General features: G+C 35.2%; 2 protein-coding genes across 4 annotated transcripts in view; both read left to right on the plus strand.

Moving 5' to 3' along the window:
- LOC106069852 (dual 3',5'-cyclic-AMP and -GMP phosphodiesterase 11A-like) overlaps nucleotides 1-5,469 on the plus strand; it is a 222,413-nt gene extending 216,944 nt beyond the window's left edge. For all 3 annotated transcript variants that reach the window (XM_056003930.1, XM_056003932.1, XM_056003931.1), the window contains 2 exons: nucleotides 688-771; nucleotides 1,886-5,469. In XM_056003930.1, coding sequence (XP_055859905.1) covers nucleotides 688-771; nucleotides 1,886-2,011 — 210 coding nt within the window. In that variant the 3' untranslated portion in view covers nucleotides 2,012-5,469. The remainder of the gene's footprint in view (nucleotides 1-687; nucleotides 772-1,885) is intronic.
- A 7,540-nt stretch (nucleotides 5,470-13,009) lies between these two features.
- Nucleotides 13,010-17,167, plus strand: part of LOC129921832 (uncharacterized) — a 56,942-nt gene continuing 52,784 nt past the window's right edge. Inside the window, exon 1 of the mRNA XM_056004959.1 lies at nucleotides 13,010-13,154. The gene's annotated coding sequence lies outside the window, so the exon portion shown is untranslated. The remainder of the gene's footprint in view (nucleotides 13,155-17,167) is intronic.

The following is a 17,167-nucleotide window of genomic DNA, read 5'->3' on the forward strand; positions in this document are numbered from 1 at the left end:
TATGTTGTTTTCCTGTTTTCACCACACAGCAATTCAATACAAAATAATGCAGATTTCTTTATTAATAAACTACAAGGCTTTATATACATCCTTTGTCTAGATGGTCCTAACACATTACTCATTTAAATATCAAGCCTACATTCTAACAAACTTGACATTAAAAAATCCAGTATGCCTGTCATAAATGGTCCCTTAACACAGTGGTTCTCAAACTGTGGTCCACAGAACTCCAAGGATCTGTTAGACTACCATAAGGGGTACACAGAATATGAAAATTGTATACAGTTAAAATAACTTTTTCTCTAAAAGCCAGCAGCTTATCCGATCGGATAATTTTAATAACTTGCCCCTCACTGATGTTTTATATGTCTATTATCTACTATTCTTTGATGAACTAATGTATATACAATGCATTTATGTAGCCTTATCACTTAGGGATCCGTGGGCAAGTTTTGACTAAGTAAAGGGGTCTCAAGATCAAAAGCGTTTGAGAACCTCTGTCCTAACATACCTGTATGTCTGTAATGAATACTGCTAAATTGCAATTAAAAAAGATGATGTCTATCAAATATTCATTCCAATGATGTATAACTTTTAAACATTTTTACTAATTACTTTAAAAAAAATCTTAGTGAAACTTTGTTAAAGACAGTTTAATACTAGATGACAATGTTTATGTCTATCTAGGCCTGTATGGACAGAGACAGACAAGATGAGATTGCCAAACTTCAGTTGGCTTGGATAGATGGAATATGTTTACCTCTCTATAAGGTAATCAATTGGAGAGTAAGGAAAGACTGATATAATAACATGATGTTCTGCATAAAATGTTTTAGATTTCTGGCATGTCCTGTTAAACCTTGGTGTCACCTTTTTATCAATTGAGTTACAGTTTTATCAAAATGTCAGCTACTTTGATGTTGATATCAAACATATGTGTACTTGTATTAAATTTGTTTATAGAACAACTCAGTATAATAAACTGAAGATAACTCTCTCCCACAAATTTACTTTTAAGTACCTACTTAAAACTTTTACTAGAAAAATTGAGGTGTATGACATGATTACCTCCCTTTTAACTCCAACTTTCCTTCAAGCTTAGATGTTTTGTTGTTTTTTTCACTTCTGTTGCTATATTATTACTGCTACTTTAGTCAAATTGATTCAGTACAGCATGAAATTTTGTTATTGACTTTGATCTTATTCTTTTAAGACGTTTTTAAATTTATAAGATAACAGAGCCAACCTTTGGCTTAGACAAACTAGCCAGCGGCCTAGGGCCTCTGATTGGTGGGGCCTCGCAAAGTGCTCTGGGGTTGTTTTTTTTTTTTTCTTTTGTTTTTTTTTTTTTTTTAGAAGAACTAGCAAAACTTGTCTTTATAGTTATTGTTGGAGTACACTAGGTTTTTAATAAACTGCATAATTTTAGTTTTTTTGATGTTTATTGATTTTTTTCCTTTTCATTTGGGGACACCAAAGTCAATATGGCCTCCAATCATCTAAGACCAGACCTGAAGATAAGATTATAAGATAACATAAAATAAAGCAAAATGCCAATTTATTTAGCTAACCCTAAACCTTTTTTTAACTTTTCTTCTATTGACAGAGCACCAAGATACCTTGCAAAAGGTATCTCACATTAACAAAATAATATTATAATGATAATCTGGTTGAGCCATATAATAACAATAAAGTAAAATAAGGAATAACAATAAAGTAAGATAAGGAACAATAAAGCATACTTCTAAATAACCCGTCAATAAAAATCTTTTCTCAACTTTAATTGACAGATAAATTGCAACGCCTTTACATTAAATAGATATAACAATGATAAACTGATGAAGCTGTGTCATAATTTAGTTTCGTATTTCATCTTAATTCTCAGAGTCTAGTGCAGCTGGACTCTGCGTTCCAGCCAATGTTGGATGGACTTTTGGACAACCGATCCAGGTGGGAGAGACTCGATGCCGAGCGCCTCAGCAAACATGCAATACTGGAAACTGGTGTCTAATATCCTATTTGTCTTATTTTATCAGCCAATGTTTTTAGAATGGTCTCCCAAACACTGAATAATAATTGCATTGTAAATAGTATAATTTTTACTGACTGAAAAAATATTGCACAATCATTTGTTTTTAAGTCTCCTGTTTTATGAATATTCATTCCTTATTCCATATGTAAAAAATTCTGTACATAATATACATTTATTGTATGAAACATTATACTGTTTAATTAGTTTAAGTATTGATGTAAAGTTTTAGTCTAAAATTTATACGTTTATATATTTCAAATAAAAGTAAACATAAAATTGTCCCAAATTAAAAATATTATTAGGAATGTTTTACCTTTTAAATTCATATACAATACCTGAGCGGTCCAACAGGTTAATGGATAGGTGAAGGTGAACTAGGCCTATGTTATGTATCTACTTTCACTTTTATTACTGCTGATCTTATCAAAGTAAATTTTTTTTGGAAGACAAAATTAGAAATTCAACACCAAATTTTATTCACAATTTGTTGGCCTCTTTCAGTCGTAGAACGTCTATGGTTCACCATGAACACTTTTTCAAATGGCTGTGGAGCCCTATTTTGGAGAGACACTCCAGTTCACATATATTGCAGGTTAAGGTGGCTTTCGCTTTGGTCATTTTTTAAATGGCACACTTCCCTTCCAGAGCTGAGACCCATATTTTTTCACTGTTCATAGCTTTCTTAGTCATCATCTTTCTCACAGTAAAATTATGATTAAAGATTAAAAACTTTCTACAGAGGGCATTGCTTCCTGGCCAGGATGAAATAAGAGTGGTCATGTAGTTCAGACTCCTTCTGTACCTTTGAATCATTATCCTATGAAAGGTTTAGATGACTAATCCTTTATCTATTAAACTGCACAGTGATTTCCAGATCAGGCAGCTCTCCATTACGTTTTCTTCTGTAGGGGGGAGTTTTGGGTGTCTATATGCCAATTTTGCCAAACTTTTTTTTCTTGTTATAATAAAGCATTTTATCTCGTCTTATTTTATCTCATCTTATTATATCTTATTTCATGTTATAGTTTACCTTATCATGTTTTATCTTGTCTTATTTTATCTTGTTTAATTTTATCTTATCTTATTTTATCCTGTCTTATTTTATATTATCTTATCATATTTTATTTTGTTTTATCTTGTGTTAACTTATTTTATTTTATACTGTCTTTGATTTCAAGCTTACGAAAGAATATATATGAAGGTCCAAATTTTAACCTGTAAAAATTGACCCCTGGCACACATGAAAACTCTGTTCCCAATTATCTTATTAATTATAAACGCTCCTTCAAAAAGAAGATAACTTTTTCGTACCCATTTCTTATGTTAATCTAGTCTTGCATGTAATTTAGACATTTAAACTCTACCAGGACAGTAGGCTATATTTCCTTGCTGATTCAGGCATCCCGTTTGATGCTCTTATGGTACTTAGGAAGATTAAGCTTTTGTACGAATTTGTCCTAGCGTATTATATAACAGGGAAAAGCTCATCTTATATATATATATAAGGTCATGAGGCTATATTTCCTTGCTGATTCAGGCATCCAGTTCGATGCTCATATGGTATTTAGGAAGATTAAGCTTTTGTACGAATTTGTCCTAGCCAAGGGAAAAGGTCGTCTTATATATATATATAAGATACATAGGCCTAGTTATACATATATATATTGTAAATCGCATCGTTCACAGCATAGCATGTTCAGTGACATTAAGTGCACTTTGGTCCAATCTCTTTTGTGGATCTGTAAAGAGAAGGATATCTGGGAGAATGTTTCAGTGCTTCCTTTTAGCACTTAGCACAACAAGAGTCTCCCACTCACCTGCCAAATTCACCCTGATAGGTAGCCTAGCGATTTAAGGCCACACATCTCAACATATGTGTCGTTCATTCAAATGTGAATCGTTTGTTTTAGTTGTTGACAATGACTCCATACATCACCGCTCTTGACATGTTCTAAATATACTTTTTGTTTCGCATCATTCCTTGTTTAATGTATTTTCATTAATAGCTTGTATTTCATTCATTTATAAAGCTCATAACTAGGAGTTGGTTCGTTGCTTTTAATTGTAAAAAAAATGGAGTTTCTACTGCTTTTAAGATAAAACTTAGGTCTATCGGTAAACATCCAACATTCTAGTTCCATACAAAATTTTACAAACTTAACACTATAGAAGTAAATCTCTAAATAATATTTGACTACAACTTTCACAATCACTTACAATCATGATTAATCTGATTTTAATTTATAGTATCAAGTAGCCTACACTTTCTCTCACTGTGTCTATAAATTCATGTCATAAACATTTCATAAACATATCATAAATATAAACAGTAATGAAGTAACAAAAGAATGATTAGTAGGCTAGTAGTAAGTCCATCATTAATAACTTAATAAATAATAATAACGCTTGCCTTCGAGTCCAAAGAATAGTGTCTCACGTAGTCACGCAGTCCCAGCTGTGACCTACATATTTTGCCACGTTCGACGCAGACATCAACGTTGTCCGCCGGTGGTTGATTTAGGTTCTCTTTTCACTGTCTACCTCTATCCTGGACATTGGATTTTCTTTTGGTTTCCAATGTATACCACGCGGACTTGTAAGTGACCTCCAGCTGTCTCGTTAGAAAGCAGCATGCTACCAAGTGCTCTCTCCTATGTCAATTGAAGCAAGTTGGCGCATAAGCTGGTCTTTTAAAGCGTTTCTGGCGGGCAACTCTGTAACGCCAACCACCTTTCAACTTACCAAAAAAGGTTGTCTTTGGCATATGGTCGTCGCCAATTCGAGATACGTTCCCTGCCAAGAGTATACTGTCCATATCGTCGTTTGCCGATATATGTCTGTGATTCCAGCGTAAACTATTAAAACTATACAAATTATACTGATAATTTTTAATATTTTAAGGAAAAAAAAGCTTGTTATTTCATAGATGGTCATAAATGCCCGGAATGAAAGTAATTAGATTATATATTGGTTATGTATATTAACAGTGGATACCATTAATACAAACACTTTAACATTTAATGTTCCCATAAAATGAACCTACTAGATGTATAGACTTTAACGATATCAATAGATAGGCCTACATTTTGCTGCATTAGACTACTTGAAAAGTAATTCAGATGCATAACTCAGAGTTAGATGTTTTACATTGAAGATACCGTAGGGCATATTAAACAATTTAACCCATTTCGGCCAGCCGTTTAATGAATCTTTGCTCATCCTGATCGATAGGTCGACCTTCATCAAATATTGATTTCTTTTCACATAATTATAAATTATCATGTTACATATAAAATATATTTATTGTGATGATGTGTATATAGAAATCATTAGAGAAATGATGTATATAGTTTTCAGTTTGGTATACACAATTTTTTTTTCATGTTATCAGCTACACTTTCCATGGCTAGTCTGAAATAAATTATAATATGTAAACCCATGATTGTTTGTTTTGTTTGTTTAATACTACTTTTTAAAATGATACATACAAATATTAAACATAAATGAATAACAGCACCAGGGACCAAGTTTTTAAGAGAGAAAGTCGTGAATTAAAATGCTACGAAAATAGGGGTATATGCGCCGACCGAGGCTCGAGACTCTGGATTCGACCTTTGACCACTGGGGTGGTAATTTGCATACGGGCGAATTGACTCTGGATCAGAAGAATGTTTTTTTGGACATTCCGATGGTCTAGAGGTTAGTTTCGCTTGGTGCGTTATCGCTAGGCGGTGGTGTCGAATCCAGAGTCACAGGCTTGAGCCTCGGTCGGCGCATACCCTTATTTTCGTAGCATTTTAATTCACTACTTTCTCTCTTAAAAACTTGGTCCCTGGTGCTGTTATTCATTTATGTTTAATATATGTATGTATCATTTGTTTCAGCACCTAGCTTCATCTCTATGTTTACTTTTTAAAGTGAGCAGACCTGGGGACCAAGTTGTGGAAGATTATTTGTTTTGTTTATTTAATACTACTTTTTTAAAATGAGCTTGTTTTTAGCAGACGTGGTGCTGTCCTGAGTGGTGGAAGTTGTTTGTTTCGTATATTTTATACTACTTTTTGATAAGAGCTTACTTTGCAGACGTGATTATGAGTGAAATAACTTGTGACGAAGGAACTTGGTTCTTTGATGTGTTGTTGTGCTTGACATTTATCGCGTTCTATGTTAAACAAAATGTTACCCTTTTCACCTGTCCTGACAGAATATGTATATACGTGCATTTACGATGATCATCTTTTGGAGAAACGAATAGCATTTTTACAAAGCTAATACCAAATCACTCTGTATGTCTGTCTGCCTGTCTGTCTGGTAAAAAGTTTGTACACGTTATCTCTACCACTGTCCCACACCGAACCTCGGATCGAGTTGACATTTTTCACAATTAATTTTTTGTACCTGACCTAACACGAACCAATAAAACAAAATTAACCAATTAGCTAATTAATTAACTATAGACTATTGGTAATTAATGATATTCTTTGGTATCAAAAACAAGGGAAAGAAATTGTGCTTGACAGAGGTGGCATAAGTTGAATTAGTCCCTTTTATATTTTTGTTAGGCAACAATAACAAGAATTATAAAACCTTATGTGTTCATAAGCACTTCGCTGGCACAGTCAGGCACAGTGGTTAGTGTCTTGGCATGACCCATGAGGAGACGGGAGCCATTGAGTTCAAATTCACGTTGTACAACTCTAAAAAAAAAAAAAAAAATCATACCCGATTCTTTCCCCTCACCCTTTTTTTTTTTCCCTAACTGGTACTGACTCGTGATTGGATCATAACCTGTTGAGAAAACTTAAAGCATGAAATAGGGCTAAACAAAAACAGTCGGTAAAAATACTTCCAACCTCATAGATTTATTATTCTTAGTCAAGATCTATTACAAATTGAATTACATGGTTAAATATTAATCTTGTTTGCCTGTAGAACGGCATATTAAATATCACTAAATTTTATTGGTTTGCATTTATACTAAGGAGGCGCGGTGGCTGAGCGATAAAGCACATAGCTTCCGAACCTGGGTCCAGGGTTCGAATCCTGGTGAAGACTGGGATATTTAATTTCTGGATCTTAGGGCGCCTCTGAGTCCACCCAGCTCTAATGGGTACCTGACATTAGTTGGGGAAAAGTAAAGGTGGTTGGTCGTTGTGCTGGCTCTAAAACACTCTCGTTCACCGTAGGCCACAGAACCAGATCACCTTTACATCATCTGCCCTATAGTCCATAAGGTCTGACAGGGGAACTTTACTATTTTTTTACTTATTACTAAACCATGAGACTCGAGACAAATTTGTCACTCTTACATTGAAATTCTAATGACTTATATGAAATTAGGTTAATGGGCAATGTAATAACCACATAATAAAGACGTTTTCTTTTAATCATATACCATATTTATATAACACTAGTCGACCAGCGGCATTGCATACGCCACTATTTTGCAGGGCCGGCCATAGCCCATAGTAACCAATCCGACCCCAGTGGGCCCCATACTTTCATAGGACCCTATGTGTAAATTATTAAATTAAACCATTTTATAACTTATAACAAATTTTTCGCGGCCGCCTGATTTACCAGGAGCTCCTGGAAATCTCCTGAAATTGCAAAATATATATAAAAAAAAAAGATATAAATCTCGGGAAATTATTAAAAATCTTTTGAAAACTCATACAAATCTCCTGAAATATATAGACAAAAATTGTCAATTTGGGGTGTCATTTAGTATGGAAAACGCCAATCCTACGGGCGATAAATAAAAACGGCATTATGCATTAGCCGTAATTGTGTAATCTGGTGAAAGAAGCTTAACTTATCATCCTCTCAGTGGTGCTACAGCTCATACAGGTCCCTGGCCTCGGGCTTTACGTCACCACGCCTACACTCATAGCTGTTGTAGATCTGCATCTACATCAGTAAGCCACCGTAGTCGTGGTCTTCCTTTGAGACGCCTGCCTTATGTTGCTATTCTGTTCCCTGACATTCTTTCGAGTAAATGTAAATGAACGTTGAATATCAGAGACTGATTGAATGGTGTAATACTGGGTTCTTACTTCCTGAAGTACTCTAGACACGTGACGAGACAAACACTATACGACTGACTCAAGTCCGTTCAGCAGACAACATGAAGATTTTATTTACAACATAATAATAATATACTGCACTCCTTGTTAGTGCTACAAGTCAAGAAATAATAATCCTATCCGCATAACAGCGGTATCAAAAGTATCAATCACGTCCGCATCTCAGCGGGTAACAATAAGAACAATTACTACTAGTGACACTGGAGCTTCAACTATAGATATCCATTGAAATACGAATAATACCTTAATATCCAATAAGCACATTATGAAATCAACTCTCAAATATTATTAATCAACAATGACTAGTCCTTCGACTTTCATGCTATATGCATACATATACAAGTGTCCAGGAAGAAACGTCCAACCTGCCTGGACCGGGAGCAAGACCTTACTGACTTGACTTGACTTGACTCAAAGTCAACTTTGTTCACTCTACTTCCTGTTTTCTACATCAGGAATTCCACGTGTCTTAAACTATTAACATTACGTGAACTTTAGATCATGCAATGTCAACTAAGACTGTGACACCCTGCCCGACGTAATATATTCCTTGTTATTTCCGTCATTATGGGGGGGGGGAGATCTTTATTTAGCTGGTATATTTCTTGGTTGGTGCGAGTCCTTCATCCGGTTCCTCGTGTATGGCGCCATATATTTTTACTGAGAAATTTTCCTTCCCAAGTATTGAGCAGAATTTCTGTTGTTTTTCTCAGCGTCCAGGTTTCACTTGCATACATAACTTCTGGTCTTATAATTATTTAGTATCTAGTTTTCTTGGTTTTCTTAGATATAAATTTGCTTTTAAGTCTATGTTTGTTGTGGCGGGAGCACTGTTGCTTGCTGCTAGTCGTTCCTTTGATTCTGACGTTAGGTCACCTTTTAACTCTCTCTCCTAATCGACGATACCATCGTTGATTTTGAACTCATTAAATTAAATTAATGTTTACTTTTTTTAACTTGACTTTGAATTATATAAAAAGAGCATGCATTCCCCTTTAATTCTATACCAAATACAACAATTTCTGATAACAAACAACAAAGCTATTGAAGCCCAATCATAACAGGCTAGTGAAATAGTAATGAGCAAAATGAAGAATTCCTTCCAAAACGTGGAAAAATTATTACGGAGAGAAAGAGTCAAACCCTAACACTAATCTCATGATATTAAATACCACAGAGTCAATATAAGACACCATAAAGAAGTGGATTAAAGAGCATAATTTAGTATTGAAAATATGAAGCATGATAACTGCTACATGGTTCAACTATAGCTATAAAGATGTGTGAAGTCAAATTGACAAATTGAATTACACTACGTAGCCTTTGTAAAGGACAATACTGTCGCCCTTTAAGTGTGATTAAATCTTCCATGCTGGAGATAAAGAAGTTCCGCAACTCAGCAGTTTGAGAGCTGACAGTTAAATTAACACTGGATGACTTGTCGAACAAAAGAAATAAGAAAAAAAAAAAAATTCAAAAATACTTAAAAACAAACAACTCTTATATAAGGGAAATATCTTCACATTTACTATATGTCTTAATACTGTAAGATATATTTATTTTTTTAAAATCACATAGATTGAGTATTAATTAACTGTAATTAGGTTAATTTAATGTTGTTTTTAGCGGCCCCCGAAATGGGAAAAGACGCTATTAGTTCTGTGTGAAATGTCTATCCGTCCGATCGTCCCGTTTAGATCTCGTAAACTAGAAAAGATCGAGAAAATCCGACATCATGATATTTTATGTATTCACAGTTCTAATGCAATGGCAAATTTTTTTTTCTTTTGTAAAAGCAAAAAAATCTAATTTTTTAAAATCACCTATGCAAGCATTTTTTTTCATAATAATACACCACTTTTACAACTATTCACTATTAATAGTAACAAACACTGGAGGCGCTTTTGAAGGGGAGGCCATTGCTTACCATATTCACAACACATTTATGCAAACGGTTTTTGATTTTTGTCAAAAATATTATTTTTTGTACATTTGTAATACAAAGTCATACTAACCACTACATTTACACACACAAATTTTTTTTACTTTTTTTTAAAAAGAGAAAACGTCTATTTAGTATACATATAATTTAAAACACCAATTAATAAGTAATTTTTCATATTATCGCGTGAACAGTGGCAAGACTTTCTTGTATATCAAACAGAAGGACAAGTCCTACTTGTTTATGAGAAAGTAGAGATAGACCATTTACAAAGCAATTAGATCAATAAGATATTCATTATAAGACATCAGTTAGGCCAGGTTTACACCATCTAACTTCACTTTCACCTATCCTTTGGTCTGCAGGACCGCTGGGGCACCACACAAGATCTGTCAACCTTCTTTCTCCATTCTTCTCTGTCATTTGTCTTTGATTGAATTTAATGCTGGTGTTCTTTATGAAAATATTGATACCTGCGTTTTTACCTGCCTGCGTGGACCACTTCGGGGGCTGATTTTGAGTTTGTGTTCCACACAATCTGTCTTTGTAACCTTGTTTATTTCTAAAATCTTTTTAGCTTTTTTTTTATGAATGTTGCGAAATATCATTCTCCTTTTGGGTGTCAAGATGTCTGGATACACTGCTCGTCGACACAGCCTGACGCCTGCGTGGAAACGTCTAGTAATGGAACTAGATAGGCTAAGAACGGGAAGCGAACAAGGCCCCTTCCGATATACCTTGGGCTTTTTTGTTTTTGCCTTACTCTGGAACATGTTGACCGAGACCCAGCCCAAAAAGGCCGACACGCCGTTCCCCATAGGGAGCCGTCATAATAAGGGCGAAAGGAGTGGCAGTCCCCGCACGGAATGTGGTGGTTACAGTGTAGGAATATGAGGTCAACTACCCATGGTTAGCGCTGCCTGCTGCTGCTTAAGGCGAGCAGACTTGTTCGCTACTGCTACTGTTGGTAGCCCTCCGACAGGACATAGGGTTAAGAGCTCCCGGTCCATGCCTGTTCGTTGGACTTTCCAAGCCTTTCCTACGATCAATGGGATGGTGGCGCCATCGGCGCCTATTCCCAACTGGACTTTATCAAAGGTTACATATCTAAAAGATTCATGACGATCTCTTCACAAAATTAAGTTTCCCAGATTGAAGATCTAGATACTTAAGTCAAGGTCTACATTCAGTCGTGGTTGATTGACATAAACCGCGAGTCTACCTATCAAGAGGACTCGAGTTTGAAACCCGAACTGAGTAGCCTGAAAATGAGCTACTAACGGATGAACTTCAAAAATTTAATTTTGCAGTTTCAAAAACTTATTATACTTTTTTCAGAAAGGCTTAGCACTTACCTACACTTCCTTTAATCTTTACACCGGATGCACCAAAAAATCTATTTATAGCTTTACCGCGTGAAATAAAAATCTCTAATAGTGTAATGTACCTTTTTTTTTAAACCAACCATCAATTCAAAATTTAAATCTACATTTAGTTAATGGTGAGAATATAAAAATTAATCTTAGAGCTGAATTTATAAGAACAAAAGAACGCAGTCCGATAGTGTGAAGCTGTTTTATTTCAATGATTTTATTATCATTATATCCATTACCTCAAAATTATGTAATTAATGCAATTAAAAGTTATTTGGAGGTTAACCAATATGTCCAGAGTTTGTCCTGGGCACTATCACAGAACCAACTTTTGTTACTTCTTCATTTCAACGGTGACTGAAATGACACTCGGGAGCCCTCTGACATACAGGTAAAAAGGTAGGTATCAATATTTTTAGAAAGGACATCAGAATGAAATTCTATCAAAGACAAATGACAAAGAGGAATGGAGAAAGAAGGTTGACAGATCTTTTGTGGTGCCTCAGCGGTGAATGTGAAGTTAGATGTGGCGTTTTTGCTGCCTGGGTGGACCACTTCGGGGGCTGATTTTGAGTTTGTGTTTCCACACAAACTGTCTTTGTAACCCTGTTTTTAATTTATTCACGTTTTGTTAGCAGAGCCGGATTTCAATATGTGCAGTCACCGTGGCAAAATCCAATAATGAATAATAATACAACGACGTGCCGCATTTTTGTGAATCATACTTTCCTTTTCTTTTAAATATTTAATATTTATATTTTAGTTTTTAAAAAGGTATCTATGATTTAGTTTGTGGAGCGTAAGTTCTTTAATAGACGATATGCCGTAAATCCGGAGTTGTACATGTATTTACATACCCCGAGCATGCTAGACCTACTAGAGGACACTTCTTAATCACGACATCATTGCCACATAAGATTTCAAGTGTTAACAAATGAGAAAAAAATACTTAAAGGTATCTAACCGGTCAAAAGTCCGATAAATTTGTATATTTTATAGACCCGTCAAAATTCCCATAAATTTTTTTCATTATGGAGGCCGCTTTCTTGTGGATTCCCCAAGGCCATGGGCGTAACTAGTGTGGGAAAGGGGGGAGAATTTAAAAATCCCCCAGGGCCCCCACTTGAGGGTGGCCACCAAATGACTTTTTTTTTACATTAAAATATAAATATGCAGGCCCCCCCCCCTTTACACGTGCCCCCAAATGATTGCAAATTCGTAGCAATGCTACTGCCCAAAGCTGTAGTCCCACCTGCCCTCCCTTGAATCCGGCACTGTCCATACGTCTAGTTGATGTCTTTACGAGTAACCAGAATAAAAAACAAAGTCACGTCTCCCTACGTCAGCTTGGTGGACAGAGGTCACTGTTCATTGTAGACTTAACAACAAAAAATACTCATTCGTCTATGCAAAAGTCTTCAACACATCCCTACCCAACACAGAAGTCAATGAAGACGACTGGACCATTCAAACAAAAAGTCATTTAAACATCCACGTCTGCTTCTCACGTCCCCCACCCACCCCTTCCATTTACCTTCCCGCCTTCCTAGATCGACTTTGCGTTCGTGTCGTCTGTATTTAGTTCCGTTTCCTCCCAGACGCCAGCGTCCATGACGTCACTGACACTTTTGGCTATAAAGTGGCGCGGATTCAAGCGGCACCGAGATTAAAATTCACAAAACTTTTGGCGGGTAGATTTCTGAGACTTGGCCTGCGCAAAGGTAACACTTAACGTTGTATCCATGTGAATAATGAATTTTAAAGTAATAGACATGTTTTAAAAGGTGTTATTTCTTGTCCTGTAATATGTGCCTACTATTTAATGAGATCTATTTAAAGTTTAAGTAACTCACCATATAGATTTCTTAAACATTAGTTCTTTCTATTAGTGGTTATCAAACTGTAGGCCACGGACCCCTGGGGTTCCAAGGACCATCATATGGGGTCCTCTGAAAGATGAATGTTTTATGCAACTAACATACTTAAACTCCATTTTATCCATCGGATAATTTTAATAACAATCAACTGCCCTTCACTTTTGCTTAATGTCCTTTTTGAGTCATTTTGTGCTTAGAAAAACACAGATTTCAATTAAAGAGGAATCAAACCCTAATCCTAACCCTAATCCTAAGACAGAAGCAGCTTATTGAAAATATACAAATGAGTAACTTAAGCCAATGTTTATTAATTAAACTTTATCACAAAAAAAGGACCGCCTAGAAATGTGTGCACTTTGAGTTCGCGATTACTACTTACACAAATTAAGCCGGACATAAAATCTTAATAACCATATCGAAGTCATTGTTGTTGTTTTTTTATTTTATTTTAAACAACAGGTATAAACTCAAATAACATTCTTTCAACAAAATGTTGCGTTTTTTTTATATTTGTAACTTATATAATATGCATATATATATATATATATATAGCTTTATCACTTAGGGTCCGTTGGCAAGTGTTGACTCTATAAAGGGTTCCTGGGTTAAAAACGTTAGAGCCTCTGCTTCATACAATTTAAAAGTACCGGTGAATAGAAGAAGTAGTGTAGCAATATCACAACAATCATTTTGCATGAACAAATAGTGTTTACAGTGTTTAGTTATTGAATTAAGATTAAATTCTGTATAAACTTCGTTTTTGATGTTTTGGTGTTAATGAGAATGAGTCTCATCTGCTCGTAACATTCAGTTTATCGCAACCAAGTCCAATAAGCAATTTAAATGACTTAAAAACTTTAGATGGTCTTAAAAAATAAGTACTTTGATTTTAGCATCTAAGTGTATGGCATCTTCTTATTTGTAGTAACGTCTGTAATATGTAAGATAAGATAGAGAAGTAAGATTCATTCCAAACAAATATTCACATTTGACTAGAGTAACACCTTTAGTAAAATCACAAAAATTGGAAAGCCTTCAGGATAGAAGACTTAAAAGTAAAACACTGAACCATAATCTTCAAATACAAAAACAAAATTTAATAAAATACTCTGAAAGACACAAAGATAAAGGCACATTCCTCGTTCCATATGCTAAGACAAATGTGTACAAGTGCTCATTCTTCCCTAGAGCTATTAGAGCATGGAATGGGTTGCCTGGATCAGCCAGGAAAACCAGTGACTTGGCAGAGTTTAAGTCATTGGTTAACATGCATGACTAGACGCATGACGCGTAGGACGTAATCATCTTCTTTTTTTTAAGTAACGTCTGTATTTTATAACATTATCATCATCATCACTTGCCTCCTCCAGTCGTGAAACGACTATGGTTCATCTCGAACATTTTTTCATATGGATGTGGAGCCCTATTTTGGAGAGACACTCCCGTCCACATATATGGCAGGTCAAGGTGGCCTTCGCTTTGGTGGTAGAGGAGCTGGCCATTTTATATGTGGCACGCTTTTCTTCAAGAATTGAAGCCCATGTTTTCTCGCTGTCTATAGCTTTCTTTGTCACCGTCTCTCTCCAACTGTTGCGGTTTAAGGCTATGTCTTCCCAATGGTCAGTATCAATGTTCACTGATTTTAAGTCACTTTTTATCACATAAGATAAGATATACTGTTATTAAAAGTTTCGTTCAGTTTTGTTATACAAATATGTCAATGCAAGCTATATTCAAGTTCAGCATGAACAAATCATTACGCTTACAAAAGTTTACTTGTACTAGAGCAGCGATTCTCAACCTTTTTAGTTCCGTGACCCCTTTTTACAATTTCTCTCAATGTGGCTACCCCCCAGCCGTAAAGTTATCTGTGTTTTTGCCAATGTTATAGAGATCCATTTTCATGTGTTATTTCATTATAAAAATATAATCTACACTAACATGATGGCATATTACTGGGTAATAAACGGGTGTACTTTTTTTTTTACTAACGTTGGTAAATCTTCGCCATAGAAACGAAACCTATGATTCTGTAATGGCACAGCTTTGCATTTTGTCGTGCTGTAAGATAGACAGTCATTGAAACTGTTACAAATGTTAATGATGTTACGATTAAATGTCTTAAATGATTCTGATTCATTTTTTTAAATTTATCCTCCAATAACAATGGCAGTTAAAAAAAATAGTAACTACCAATGCAATTTTTACAGTGTCAAGTTTCTTTTTAGACAAAAAAAAAATTTTTTTCTTGGAAAATCGTCATTCGATCCCAAAATGGGTCGCGACCCACAGATTGAGAACCCCTGTACTAGAGTCTTCTGGAGTTAAAAACCAATAACCTTGTAAGAACAATATGTCCGACAAGGTGGATTTTTTTTTTGTTCTTACAAACCTCATAACAACTCACTCTCTCTGTCTGGTAAAGATTTTGAACACGTGATTTCTCCCACTTCCCATTTTAGGATCAAGTCGAGGCTTTGCACAATTATTCATTGCCCCTAACATGTGAATTAATAAAAAAAAAAAGACCATTTATTTTAACAATTGAGTTTGTAACAATTAAATAATGTATTTGTTTATAAAAAAAAAAACAGTAGTAGCTATGATGAGATAAGACTAACGTAGAAAATTTAAAACTAACAAAAGATAACTTTTTTTTCAAAGCCATTGTCTAGCTAAGTGGCTAGCGTGAAACCCTTCCTACAAGGAAACTAAGTCCATGAGTTTCAATTGAATACAAGCAACTTTAAAAAGAATTGCTTTGAAAAGCCAGCACGGATGCCTTCTTCCATACAATATAGGGCTAAGCTTTTTTTTTTAAGAAAAAAAAAGAATTTTAAAAAATATTCTATTCTTTGTAAATGTTATCTTTAATATATTTACCTAATGCCACTCACTGATTGACTCTTTGATCAAGAGGGTCTCTTAATAAACAGCCGTACGGATCCACGTTCAATTTCGTACACTGGCTCCTTTAACCTTCTGGGCCAGGGGTTCTCAAGCTGTGGATCGCGACCTTTTTGCTGTTCGAATGACGATTTGCCGGAGGTCGCATAAGCCAATATAAAATTAGATATTTTTTTGTCTATTCTAATCGCTAGCTCTATCAAACCTTTTTTTCGGTGTATATATAAAAGTGCTGCTAGAGTACAAATGCCTAAAATATGAGTGCGTGTAAGTGTCGGGGGGGGGGGGCGCATTATGAAGCGGGTGCTGAAGAAATTACAATGCGAAGGTTGTTTTTTTTTTTTTTAAAGGGGGTTCAAGAGAGAGACAGAGAGAGAGAAAGAGGGAGGTGGCCGTGAAATGTCATTATAACAGATACACTAATTGACTAGCTAAAAAAGTATGTTAGGTCGAGCGTCAAAACTGTGGACCGTTTATTACAATAAAAAAAAAACATAATAAATAATATAAAGGCTGGAAACAAAACAACGGGCGTAGCCGGTGTGTACTGCTGGTCTTGTATATAAAAAGGGGAACACCAAAATAACATTCTTGAACACAGGCCCACATCTTGCTCCGCCGCTGAACAGAACTTTAAACAATTGGAGCAGCTTTGCAATTAAAATGGAGTGCTCGTATGTGTGCAGAACACAAACTTTATGCAAATTTTATTCAATCAAATAAAAACGAAAAAATTAGTTACATATGCTGTTTTTCCAAAACGCTTTTAGATTTAACTTTTGTCCAGTACCGCAATTATTGTTAGAAACATGAGGAACACCTCGAACTATCAGAAACATTCCAAATCTTAAGCCAGTGGTTCCCAAACGCATTCCTTAACGAAACACTTCGCACATTCTGAGTATTTATCGGATCACTTTCCTTTTTTTTTAGAAATATTGCTTCATGTG

This window comes from Biomphalaria glabrata, chromosome 11 (assembly GCF_947242115.1).
Source record: "Biomphalaria glabrata chromosome 11, xgBioGlab47.1, whole genome shotgun sequence".
Classification (NCBI taxonomy): Eukaryota; Metazoa; Mollusca; class Gastropoda; family Planorbidae; genus Biomphalaria; species Biomphalaria glabrata.